This window comes from Cyprinodon tularosa, unplaced genomic scaffold (assembly GCF_016077235.1).
Source record: "Cyprinodon tularosa strain WSP-4 unplaced genomic scaffold, ASM1607723v1 ctg780, whole genome shotgun sequence".
In the NCBI taxonomy this organism is placed as follows: Eukaryota; Metazoa; Chordata; class Actinopteri; order Cyprinodontiformes; family Cyprinodontidae; genus Cyprinodon; species Cyprinodon tularosa.
The window spans coordinates 1-13,580 of NW_024039541.1; the positions used below are offsets into that span (position 1 = coordinate 1).

Consider the following 13,580-nt stretch of genomic DNA (forward strand, 5'->3'; position numbering starts at 1 on the left):
GGATTGGGGATGGATGGATAGGAGGATAAATGGATGGATGAGGGAGGATGGATGGTATAGGGTTGGATGGATGATGGATGGTGGAATGGATTTGATGGAGGGATGGATGATGGATGGAGGGATGATGGATGGATGGATGGATGATGATGAATGGATGGATGGATGGATGGATGGATGATGGATGGATGGATGATAAATGGATGGATGGATGGATGGATGATGGATGATGGATGATGGATGGATCAGTGGATGGATGATGGATGATGGATGATGGATGATGGATGGATCAGTGGATGGATGGATGGATGATGGATGGATGGATGGATGGATGATGATGGATGGATGGATGGATGGATGGATGGATGGATGATGGATGGGTGGATGATGATGGATGGATGGATGATGGATGATGGATGATGGATGATGGATGATGGATGGATCAGTGGATGGATGATGGATGATGGATGATGGATGATGGATGGATCAGTGGATGGATGATGGATGATGGATGTCCCACGATGGGGAAATTCTGGTGTTTGCAGCAAAATTATTATAGAAAAAATTGAGCTTATAAAAATCTCTGAGTATAACATAATATAGAAAAGTTAAAAGATAAACCATAAAATAATGCAGTTTAAAGTGTTTAATATCTGATTAAATAACATATTTACCATCCTGCTGTGGTGGGCAGTAAAGAGACGGATGGTTAGAACTGAAGTTATTAGAACAGAAACATCTACAAATGTTTGTGTTAAATAATTGAACGTACTTTTACTTTTTACTGAGTCTCAAATGATTTGTTGTTACCATCGTTTCTTTTTGGATAGAAATTGAACAGAACCAGTGGCCTACGGAACACCACAGGAATATTCTCTCCAAGAAAACATTTTATTTCACTGAGAAACAGCAGCTTAATCGGAGTGAAGGTCGGACTCATCTGCATTTCCTTCTGTTTGGGAAGAACCGAAGCTGGATTTAGGAGGGAAATATCAACCACATGTGTCTAAATGGAAATCAGACCATTTCTTTTCAGTTCTGGTCCTGGTTGTTTGGAGGCTCTGGATCCTATGACTTCATCAGTTTGAGAACTTTTGACTGAGATCAGATATTTAAAGGTTTCTGTTCCTAAAACAGATTAATATGCAAACAGAAAACAGCTGCTGGTTTAAACCAATAAACAACACAGCAAATGTTTAGAAATAGAAAGTAGTTTATATCTACCATCATTCCCCCAAAGGAACATTTCAAAGTCAAAGCAAACAGCCTCCAACACTCTTATATCAGCAATTAACAGAAATTCTGGCTGAAGATGAGATATAAACGTATATCTCATCTAAATAAAATATTGTATTTCAAGGTTTTATATAGTTATAACAAGTGTTGTTTAGAATCATTTTTATTGCAGTTAAATTGTAATAAAAACGCCCCTTCGCTGTCATTCTCCACTCCTCCCTCAGCATGTTAGCTAACCGGTTCTCATGTTCACTGTCATCATCTGGCCTCTTTGCTCCTCCCTAATTAGTCATTCCTTTCACCTGTCGTTTCCCTCCCTGCCTCAATTATAATTTATTCCTCTCACCTGTTTCCTCTGGTTTATATTCAGTTCAGCCTGAGCATTCAGGGCCAGATCATTGCTTGTCTTTCTGTTAGCCTGTCTGTTAGATTTGTTCCTTGGTTCCTGTCCTGGATCCTAGCAGCCGGTGGAAAGAGGGTTTTTGTGTTTGTCTCGTCTCATGATTGTCCACTGTTCCTCCCCCGCTGAGTCCTCTGGGTTTTTGGCTCATTGTGTGGGGAGGTTCAGTTTTTATCCAGTAAGCCTGGCTCCAGGGAGGAGACCAGTTAAAAGTCCTGCATCAAGTTCCGGTTCCACATCCTGTCTCGGCTACCCTCTTCCACTGAGCCTGCCTGTCTGCACCTGATCCTGTCTGCTCCTGTGCGTGACCACCTGGTCATGCTTCTGGTCCCGGTCAGACTCTGAACCCTCCTGGGAGCCTGTGGATGCCTGGAAGTCTGGATCCTGCCACCTGTTCCTGCCTGATCTGGATCCTGCCTGTTCCGTCTGTTCCTGTCTGTTCTGGATCCCTGACCAGGATCGGCTTCCATCATGTCCTCTGGGACTGCAGCACTTGGGGACATTCTAGGTCTGGACTGTTAAACCAGGTAAGTGACCAACGCAGATAATCTTCTGTCAGATGATCGTGGTCACTTACCTGTGTTTCTCCCACTACAGAGTGTCTGAGATTGGGCGGTGCCCTGCTCCCCATCCTGCAGTGTCTGCGACCCACAGCCCCACTTTTGTTTGTTTTATTTAATAAACGTTTTGAACTTTCCTGCTGACTGTCTCTCCTTGAATACTGGGTCCATCTGTTCATGACATTCACTCACAAATTCTCCTTAATCTGCCTCATCGTAAGAAATTCTTCTGTTTTTGTCTCCAAATAACTTAACTTTTAGACTAAAGTGAGAAAAAGCCATAATCCAGAGGTTCTGCTCTCTGCCTTATTATCTCTGGCAAACTTCAGCCTGATCTTTGTGTCTTTTTCCCTAAAGAGAAAATATTTCCTTCTTGCAAAGTAAGAATTATGCAGCGACTTTCTAACTTTACAGGGATGCATTTCCACATCTACAGTTACCAGAGCGAGTGTATGCTCCATTTAAACAATAGACATTTATTAAGCATTTCTTTATTACGTTACCAGGTTACCTTTCCTGGAAGGTTAGCCTTTGGCTCAACCACATGTAGAAAACATTCTGGTTCATTTAGAACTCGTTAGTAACCTCTTTAAAACCCTTTACAGACTCACAGGCAGCTGAAATATTCAGTCTGAAGGCCGTAGAAGCTCTCAGCCTGCTGCTGATGCTCAGTTGAACATTCAGGAACACTCAGCTAAATGTCTGATGCTGGGAACAATGTTCCAGTCTACATCTGATGTCATCGGCCTGCGCTGGTTTAAGGCGTTTTAAATGTAAAAGGAATTGATTTGATTTTGAAGATTTCCAGAGGACTTCACCATTGAAATTCACCAGAGCTATAGTGAAACTGACAATGCCCACGTGCATGGCAGCTGGATGCTGGAATACATCGGGTAAAAGTGAAAAAAAGAGTTATTCCACCTTTCTGATTCCTGTTCCTCCACGGACGGGTTGGTCGTTGGATCGCCAACTTGAAGAGGGAGGATTTGCCATCGAACTTCTGGCCAGAGAAAAAACCCGTAATATGTAGCCAACATTTGGAAGAAGAATGTTTTCAAGATGACTTGGATAATAGCGCGTTGTGACAAACACCAGATACAGCACTGGGACTTGATCAACAGCCGATACCGCACCGTGACAATGTCACTAACCAGTAGGTGGCAGTAGTGTTCTTTGACAAACATGGATGCCTCCAGTAAAGCACATTCACATGAAAATGACTCTGAATTAAAAACACTGATCATTTATTGAACAGGATAGAATCATTTCAGATTTAAAGAACTTTCAGAAGTTTGGATTCTGAATATGAGCGACTTTTCCTTTAAAATCAGGAATGTTTTCTAATTGAATTTATCATAATGAACGTTTCCTGCTTTACATTTGAAGTTTTGGTATTCCAGCCTCTATGATGGATGTGTTTTTAGTTTCCAGGGAATATGGGAAAAGCAGCTTGTTACATAAGGACCAATATTCTGCCCCTTGGCTCAAACTCTTGGACATTTGGAAGTTGGTAATGTGGCTGCAGACAGATGTCAGCCATCTTTAATGATTATGACCAGGCCTCATTCCCTGAGTGTAGCAGATGTCATCAGGACCCAGGTTTTATTAATGATCACTTGCTGCCAGAAAAATGTTTAGTTGGAAGTTCAGGCCTTAAATGAACCCGTAGCTTTCAATGATCTCAGTTTAAAGGCAGAGAGGAGCTCCTAGTGCAACAATAAACAAACCCCAGTGGTGAGCTGGGGAGCAGCTCTTATTACCGTCCACAATAGGCCAAAAACGAGCACAATGACAGATTTCAGAATGAGACCTGCTGACGTGCTGCAGCCTTCTGGCTCCTGAAGCAGGTTTAGATTGGAAGCACTTACATCATGAAGCAGAGCAAACGTAGAGTATGGAAAGAGGAGTTGATCAATTCAAGATTAATCTATTCTTAACCCTTTATAGGGCGCTCAGTCGAATATTTAAAAAATCTAATCTTCACGCCAATAATTATATCGGAATCCTGGACATAACTTTATTACCTTTGTAACATTAAAAAAATATAGATATTTTGAAGCCAAAAATTATCAGTGTACTAACAAGAAACGCCAACTTGCCAGAATATATTAAGAAAAATAACAAAAGTGCTTTTATAAGGAATTCATGGAAAAACACTCTGAGAATGAAAGAAACATAACCTTAGAGACATTAATGCTGATAATGGCACTGACATTTTTTAGTTTATAAACCTAAATATAATTGTTAACTTGGCTTATTAACTTTTTAACTTTTTAATCAGATTTTACCTTTTTCCAGCTTAATTTCCAGCAGGTAATCTATCATTCAAGGGCTCATCTAATTGGTCAAATTCCAAAATAAAATGTACAACCATGTAGCATGATCTATGCTGAATGGCTGGATGTAGATCTTGTGCTTCTAGACCTCACTGAGGGATGGGGGTACTCCATTTGTAATGGGGATGCAAGCGATCAAAAATGCTAACTTGCTCTATGAAGAGTTAACCCTTTCCCTGCCTGATCAACCGGCCATTTAGAGCTTCAGACTTCAGACAAATTATTGTGTTTTTATCTCACTGCTGCTAAAGGAGTCAGAATTTACTTTAATGACTGAGTTGTTGTATACAAATAAGAACATTGGCTTCCATCTCTGAAACCATAGTTCATGGAACATGAAAACCAGTGGCGTGCACAGACATTAATTCAATTTTCAATTCAGTTCTATTCAGTATATTTCTATAGCTCCAATTCACATCATGTCATCTCAGGTCACTTTCCAGTTCACCAGATCATCCAGTCAGATTGATTCAAAGTTTTCTATCTAAGGAAAACCAGCTGATTGCATCGACTCATTGACTCTGTTCGAAAACCTGGGCTGCATCCTCCAAGGTCGCGGTCTACCTGGACTGGATCCTTCGAAGTCCTTGAAATTAAGGAGACCGGAAGAGTTTTGGCCTCGAATTCGACCAGGTCCACCCTTTGGCGGGTTTTACCGCCGTATGCTCTGTTGCTTAGCAACCGTGAACATTGACACACAAAGCAGGAAAAGAATGAAAACAGAAGTTTTCAAAACTGTTTATTTATTTCTTTTTTTATTGTGAAGTGAACAAAGACTACAATCACAAGAATCCAGAGTGGAATAAAGGTTCCAACCAGCGGGAGCAGGAACAGATAAAATCAAATGTAATGATAGAAACCTTAGTCAGTTAAATAACCTGCTGCTGTCATTCTGCACATCTCTGATGTTGCTGCTATTTTCTAATATCCATTACTGTAAAAATGTCCATAGCTGCATATTGGTTATTAATTCTCCAGTTTTATATTGTTAAAACACTTTACAGAATTTTACTTTTTATATTTTAACTCTTCCCTATTATGTTATTTTTATACATTTTTCTAAGCTCCTCATTTGTGTGACCATTTGCAATAATCTTTCTGCTGCTGTAAATTTGCCCATTGTGGGACAATAAAGGGATTTTCTATTCTATTCTATAAAAGGGGTAGAAAGATATAAGTAAATCTAAACAATGTATTTATAAAAAATATATCTGCAAAATCTCTAATATTCAACAACAAAAAATACGTAGTTAAGCATATTGTGCAAAACAGCAATAAAAAGATAAAAATCCTATCAGATTTATAGTCCCCCCCCCTGCAGATCTATTAGAATCTGTCCTTAAATTCCAGCCAAACCCATTTACACAGTAACAGATAAAAACCTTTAGATAAATCAAACATTACCGCCACATATCTGACTCTATAACCATTAAAACAACTATTTTCATTCATTTCAGACGGAACTATTCACAGAGTTGTATTAGATTAAACTGAACTTCCAATTTTCACCACTGTTCGGCGCCAAGTAACCTTTACTCTGATCACAGCTTGCTTGGTCTCGCAATGAATCCTGGGATATCCAAGAATACCGAGGATACATCGGACCCGTCCTTCAAATCGGGCAAAAAGAAGGACGCATTTTAAGGCCGCATAACGAGGACTCTTGGAATCCGACCAGACCTCGGCGCCGCGCTATGACGTAATCAGCCTTCAAATCCGGTCTTCTAAGGATGCGTCCTAGGTTTTCGAACAGAGCCATTGACTCTGCAGCAATCCCTCACACTAAGCATGCTTGTAGCGACAGTGGAGAGGAAAAACTCCCTTTGAACAGGAAGAAACCTCCAGCAGAACCAGGCTCAGTGTGAGCGGCCATCTGCTGAGGCCCACTCAGCAGATATCCTCGGAGCTCGAGGAGAGCATGCGCGATATTATCATTAAATTAATAGGAGCAAAACATGCAGAAATGAACGCTTAATTTAATACGACATATTTAAAAAGTCCCCATCAGCATCCAGCAGCTGTTCAGTTTCTGATGGAGATGAGAAATCTGCTTCCTGGTCTGTTGAAGAACCAATAGTTTGCATTCAAGCTTTTAAATAAACGGTGTTAGATTTTTTGAAATATAAAAGAATTATACTTTAATTTGTAGTTACTGATCTGTTGTTTCTATATGTTTAATTGACAAACCAGGTCTTCTCGCCGTTCTTTCTCCTGTTTGGTGCGATTGCAATAGCAGATCCTGACCTGGCCGGACCGGAGCGGAGCCTGCACATTTAGAGGATGTTTGGCTCAACCTGCTGCTGTGAAGCAGGATTCTCCACCATGAACAGAATCAACAATAAATCTGGATCCAGGCTCAAAATGAGCTCCTTGATATGTGCTTGAGAATGGCTTAGTCTCTGGTTAAACCCAGGTTTAAAGCCTTGCAGGGCAGCCTAAAGCCCACTGCCAACATTAAGACAGAAACAAGAAAGAAAATAACAAACCATCAGTTCAGGGGTTTGAGAAAATATGGGAATCAGGAAATTATCTATAAACCAAACTGAACGATTGTTGTTCTCTACTGCAAAAAACACTTTAGATTTTAAAATGAATATAGTATATATATATTTATTTTTTTAAATGTAATGTATATCATGGATGCATAAAAACCTCATTTTATTTCAGTGTTAAATTCTGTTTAAAGTAACAGATCATTAAAAATGTCTTTGGACCTTTACTGGTTGATGATTTTCTTTATTCAGACCCACTGATTTATAATTGGTTCCTCTGGTTTAATGTTTCTAAATATTTATTTCCCGTCATGTGCTCCATCCAATGCAGATCATTGGCTCCGCCCACATCTAGTGAAAACTAGTGTGATTGGATGAGTCATAGAACGCAAACACTCATTGGTTAGCTAAAGGAAATCATCAGAAGCTAGCAGGTGTTCTTCAAACTGCTAACGTGAATTGTCTATGCCATGCTACAATGTGGGATTAAGAAAAAGATGTTGAAATGTCTGAAAGGTCGGACACAGGCGAGAGCGTATCGGGAGACGGAGACCAACAAGACCTCCCTCATCCTGGGCCCTATCTCACAGAATTTATAGAAATAGTTGAAAAATGTAGTTTTCAATTCATATAGCGGCATCTGGCTGGTTTTTTTAAAGGTTACTTTATACTTTTATACTTTTAGTAGTTTTTGGAGCACATACTTTTTCACTTTTACTTGAGTAAAGAGGTCAAGTTGATACTTCAACTTTTACCAGAGTGTTTTTAAACTGCAGTATCTATACTTCTACTGAAGTAACACATGTTGGTACTTTTGACACCACTACCAGAATGTCGACCAGTGTGGAGTGTTTTTGCGTGAAAGAGACAGCAGGGCATAGTCGGCCTGTAAATCTCCTGGGAAGTGTTTCCATGTAACCCTGAGGTCAGCCTTTGTTGGTCGGCAGGTTTTATTGTGCTCAGTGAGCCGGCGACATCTGTCCCTGTATCTTCCACTTGACTGAATTCAAAGCACAAACCTTTATCTGGTGACAAACTCAGGCGTAACTTTTTTATGATCAATTGTTTGGCAAAGATAGAGCAATTAGCAGCTTGACGGGGTGGAAGAAATCCAGTTATTCCACCTGTGTTCACCTGCAGCTAATAAACAGAGCAGAGGAAGAGACCAAAGGAAATGATGGACAGGCGGAGGAGCGGCTTTCTGCCTTCAGGCATTAGTGCCACAAGGATGAGGAGAAGTTTAGACCAGGAAGTCAAAGAGAAACAAGAATTTATTAAAGTCCCATCCTGGTGTTTTATTAAATAAAATCAGATTTTTTTTTCTGAGTAATTAAGTCACTGATTGAAATGAATGACCTGACAGAGAAGTTAATTAAAGCCAGTTTGAATACCTTGGTTGATTTTATCTCTCTAGCTGGTTGAGCTCTACTTTGAATAAAGTTGGATGGTTTTCTGCTGTTTATTATGTAACTTCTTCTTCTTTTTGAGGATAAATGAAACACATGTGTGAAGGTGGGTCAATAAAGCGCTGCTAAAAGACTCAAAGTTAGAATGGGCTGTTTCTGTACGCAGCCATCATGAATGTAACCGTCAACATGGTTGTGTTGCTTAAAATCTTGGCTCTGCATTTCAACGTCCAGTTGAACTGATTGGATACGAGTTGGAATCAAAATAAAGGGTTTATTGAGCAGATTGGGGATGTAGTACTTTGAAAGTCAACTGAAATAACAGACCATGTGTTTAAATCATTTGTTAGAGTGAGATTCATGTCAGCAACATAAAAGAACCAGAACATGTTTTTACTTTTTGTGCTTTTTATGATCTATGACCGGCTCAGACGTTATCCATGAAAAGCTGCAGTAGGAAAAACATGCACCCCTGACAGATCAGACTGGTAACACCTGGAAGCCGGTTTGTTTTACAGAAACAGTGTTTCTGTTTTTAATAGGGAAACGTACTCCAGGGGTCTCCAGGGGTCCATTTAATGAAGCAGGTTTAACAAATTCAGATTAAAATCCTCAATTCTAAATGGATCCAGCCTAAAGTCGGGAACTCTGAGTGTTCGGTTTCTTATCTTATCTAGTAAACTATTTTTCCAGACTAGGAAGGACTCCCGCAGGCCTGTGGAGCGATATTTTCTCTCCAGTTTCCTAGAATTTTGCTTCAAAGTACGCAGCTCTGCATTAAACCAAGGAGCAAGCTTTCTATTTTTAACGGTTTTCATTTTCAAAGGAGCTGCGTTGTCTAAGGCAATACGCAGAGAACTAGCAACCCCATCAACAAAATCATCAACCTGTGAAGGGGAATAAGCTAAACTTTTGCACTCTGCAGCACTGCTCAGTGACACAGAGGAGAGAGAAAGTGAAGCAGATTCTTTAAAATTTATAACTGCACTATCTGATAAAGATCTACTAAAATTGAACCTTCTTTTGGGGGAGGAGAACTCTGTTAAAGTAATCCTGAAGGTTATTAGAAAGTGGTCAGAGAGGACAGGGTTGTGAGGAAATACTGTTATTTCTTCACATTCTATGCCGTATGTCAGCACAAGATCCAAAGTATGAAGATGAGAATGCGTGGGACTATTCACATTTTGAACAAAGCCAATAGTGTCTAAGATAGCATTAAAGGCTGCTCTTAAGCTATCGCCTTCAATGTCAGCATGGATGTTAAAATCTCCCACTATGATGACCCTGTCAGTATTTAATACCAAATCAGAAAGGAACTCTGAAAACTCATCTAAACATTCAGAGTAAGGACCTGGTGGACGATACAAAGTTACAAAAAGAAGAGGTTTTCTTGCCTTGAAATTTGGATCAGGGAAATTAAGGGTTAAATGTTCAAAAGAGTTGTAGGAATTAATTGTTTTGGGAGTAATCAGTAAGTCAGACTGGAAGATTGTTGCTACTCCTCCTCCTCGCCCAGAACTTCTGGGGATGTGAAAATTTAAATAGCTTGAAGGAGTTGCCTCATTTATGCTCACATAATCCTCTTGCTGCAGCCAGGTTTCTGTAAGGCAACACAAGTCAATGTGATTATCACAAATCAAGTCATTAACTAGTAGACTTTTAGAGGAAAGAGATCTTATGTTAAACAGACCGCATTTAATTGTTTTAACTTTTTCCCCAATTGGAGTTATTTTGATTTTAATTAGATTATCATGATTTACTCCTTTGGGAATCTTTGCTAATTTATTAGATTTTGGTCGTGGGCAAGAGACTGTCTGCCAATCACCAGAGTGGGCTTCTCAGTGGGTGTGTCACTGAGTGGGGAAAACCGGTTAGAAACGTGAACGGGTTGGTGGTGACCAGTGGGCAGAGATCCACGACTACGCTTTCTGCGTACAGTTACCCAATCGCCTGGCTGCTCAGGCACTGCTGGAGGACAGCTACGTGGGGGGCCTACTTCAACAGCCTGAAGCCTGGATTCTAACTCTGACACCCTCGCCTCCAAAGCTACAAAAATACTACACTTATTACACATCCCATTATCACTAAAGGAGGCAGAGGAATAACTGAACATCTGACACAGAGAGCAGGAGAGAGGAGAGGAAGAAGGAAGAGTTGGAAAAGAGTCAAGGGAGGGAGAGAGAGAAGCCATAGCAATGCTAAGCTAGCGCTAGCCTAGGCTAGCTACTTCTTGCTATCAGAAATAAAACCGTGTGAAACTGACAAGTGCTCAGTAGAAAAGTGCAGCAGAAGGTGCTATGTTTTAAAGTAGTCAGTTAGAGTTACTTAGATACAGAGATATCACAGAGAAAATAACTTAATTCAGACAGAGATAGAATGAACAGCAACAACACTGTTCAACAGTCCAAACAGGAAGTGAACACGATACGTCTCACCAACAGCAGTAGTAGCTCCCTCTAGTGGCAGCTATAAATAATGTTATTAGCAGTTATCAGTCCCATAGAATGGCTTCAGATTGTTCCAGTAGGCTCATCAGGTTGTTATCGAGTCAATCCTAATCCTGAATAATTCCTTTTCTCCCGTGGAATTAATGAATCTATTTATGTGTAATCTGATCAGTTCTTCATTTACTGTAAATATAACTAAATAAAAATTAAATGATCTGCATCTCACTCAATTAAACAAATCGTAACCAGTAATCTCCTCTCCTGTCACTGAGCTGTAGAATCCTCTCCTTATAAATATTGAATGCTCTGTGAATTGATGCAGCTCATTCTTTGATAAGATCTTCGTCAAACAGACATGGAATGTTTGTCTAACGGACCTAATGATGATTTGTATATTTTTTATGCACAAAACTACAATAAAAATCTGACTAAATCAGGAAATAAAGCAGCGTGATTGGCTGTAAGGAGAGCGGAGGCAGAGGACACTGAGTTTACTGAAGGAAACCTGCTGCTGCCCAGGTTAGCGCTGGGAGGATGTTACTATGGCAACAGAAACAGAGGATGAGGAAACTGTCTTTGTGAAACGGAAAAGTCAGAGTTTCCGTTTTCAGGTTTAGAAAACGTAGTTTTCGGTAAACCTGCTTCATGAAACAGACCCGTTAGGCGGATCCAGGACTGCTTTTATCTGTTTGTTAACCAAACTGTTCCCAGGAACAAAACAGAAGTTAGCGCTGCAAGTTAGAACAGAGCAGGTGAACTGAGTCCTGCTTTGGCCACTTCTTTTCCTCCCTTCAGATACGCTGTTCAACTAATAATCATTACTGTAGCATCATTGTAAGATAATTATAGTTTCCTTTTTAAACACCAACAGAAGGTCTTCAGTCAGAGGCAGTAGACAGACCTCTACAGGAGATCCTTTCTGCCCGCAGCATCAACATCTATAACAATGAATAAGAAAAAAGGTAAAACGTATAAGGAGTTACTGCAACGTTTAATTTCCCTTTGATTCGAACTGAACTGGATATTTGCGGCTCAGAGATTTCCAGGTAAATGTTGACCGGAGGCATCGGGGGCTTGAAGGCAGAGAAGACATGAAAACACGAGTAAACAGGAATGATTAGAAATGAGGATTTCGATTTTATTCCAACAGGAAGTGCTGACCATCAGACATTAAAGGTTCAGACTGCAGCTCCTAAGAAGCAGCAGATGATTGCATCCAGGCGTGACGGTAGCAGAGTGCCTCCGCCTCGCCCACCGCGCTCTGGTTAACGGAGAGAAGCAGGCCGAGCAGAACACCCAGTTTATTTAGGATCAATGACTCTTTCACAATTCATTATTATCACAAAAAAGCAAATAAATACAGTAGCTGTGCAGCAATATATCTCAGACATTACAACAGTTCAGATACGTAAATAAATAGGAGGAGTTTGAGGCTCCTTCGTACTTCACAAAAAAACATAATTTTTTAAAATATAAATACTGACATAGAATCTAACCTATTTTAGAAAAGAACACTGAGTTTCTCTTGAATGTGGAAATGACATCTCATACTTTACATTTAAATAGAAATAGGTTGATCAGTCAGGCCTGATGGTCTGAGGGATGTCGGCCATTAGTGGCCTTTCAATCAGAACTATGCTTTAAAACCAGAATCTCTAGATGATCTTTAAACAGACAGAAAACTGAACCTTATTTCTAGATCTTTTCAGTCTCTGGTTCTTCAGGTGCAGGACGCCATAATGATCAGGCCTCAGGAGGCGAAGTAGGAGCTCTGCATGGAGCAGAGGCTGTCCATTGGGTTTCCTCCGTGTTCCTGTATGAAGCCTCCAGTTTGAAAGGCCATGAAGGAGTCGTTCAGACTGGTCAGCGAGGTTTCACTGTCCATGTCCAGCAAGATGGTGTCCAGACCTAGGCGAAGCACAGAAAACAGAACAGGTTCAAAGCAAACCTAGACGGCGTTTAACTGCCCACCTTCCCTCTGATGACCTAACATGTTCCTTAGCAACAGACTGATGCTGGTACAGAGCTCCTCTTCCAGTCTCTATCTATGGCCATTTCTCCGTTCACTAGAACGTAAATACGGAGTCATGTCCTCCCAAGTACGTTCCTGAGAAGAACACAGGAAAGTGTGGAAGACCTAGAGCTTCAGCCTCAGCCCTAGCACTGTTCCAATTCACAAGAACAAGAACGGACAAAGTCCCCAGATGTTGTTCTGGCCCCTCCCTCTTTACCCAGCATGCATCAGAGCAGACTTGTCTGTTATCCAGACTGACAGCTGTCCCAGCATGCACTGCAGCAGCAGCAGCTTCCAGGATATATACGAAGTATGAAGCCCACTGCTCCCCAATGGGATGAACTCTCATGAAACTCCTCCATGTCCAAGACCGTGGTTCTGGTTCTGGGCCAGACAAAGGTGGCTGGTCCTCTTCAGGCTGGGGGGGAATTCCTGCCTCCAGTAAAGGAGTTCCAGTATCTTGTTGTCCTGTTCAGGAGTGAAGGAAGCATGGAGCGGAAGCTTTGATGCAGACGCTGCTCCGTCTGCTGTGGTTCAGAGCTGAGAGAAAAGCCAAAGCTCTGATTTAAGGTTTGATCTACGTTCCTTCCCTCACCTATGGTCATTAATCTGGATCAGGACCCAAAGAACCAGATCCTGGATCCAAGCTTCCTCTGCAGGGAGGCTGGGCTCTCCCTCAGAGAGAGGGTGAG

The 13,580-nt window shown here is 40.9% G+C and overlaps 1 protein-coding gene across 1 annotated transcript in view; it reads right to left on the reverse strand.

Moving 5' to 3' along the window:
• Positions 1-12,010: 12,010 nt before the first annotated feature.
• Positions 12,011-13,580, reverse strand: part of LOC119773742 (LIM homeobox transcription factor 1-beta-like) — a 45,488-nt gene continuing 43,918 nt past the window's right edge. The window contains exon 8 of the mRNA XM_038270867.1: positions 12,011-12,782. Within this exon, the coding sequence (XP_038126795.1) occupies positions 12,625-12,782 (158 nt within the window). The 3' untranslated portion in view covers positions 12,011-12,624. The remainder of the gene's footprint in view (positions 12,783-13,580) is intronic.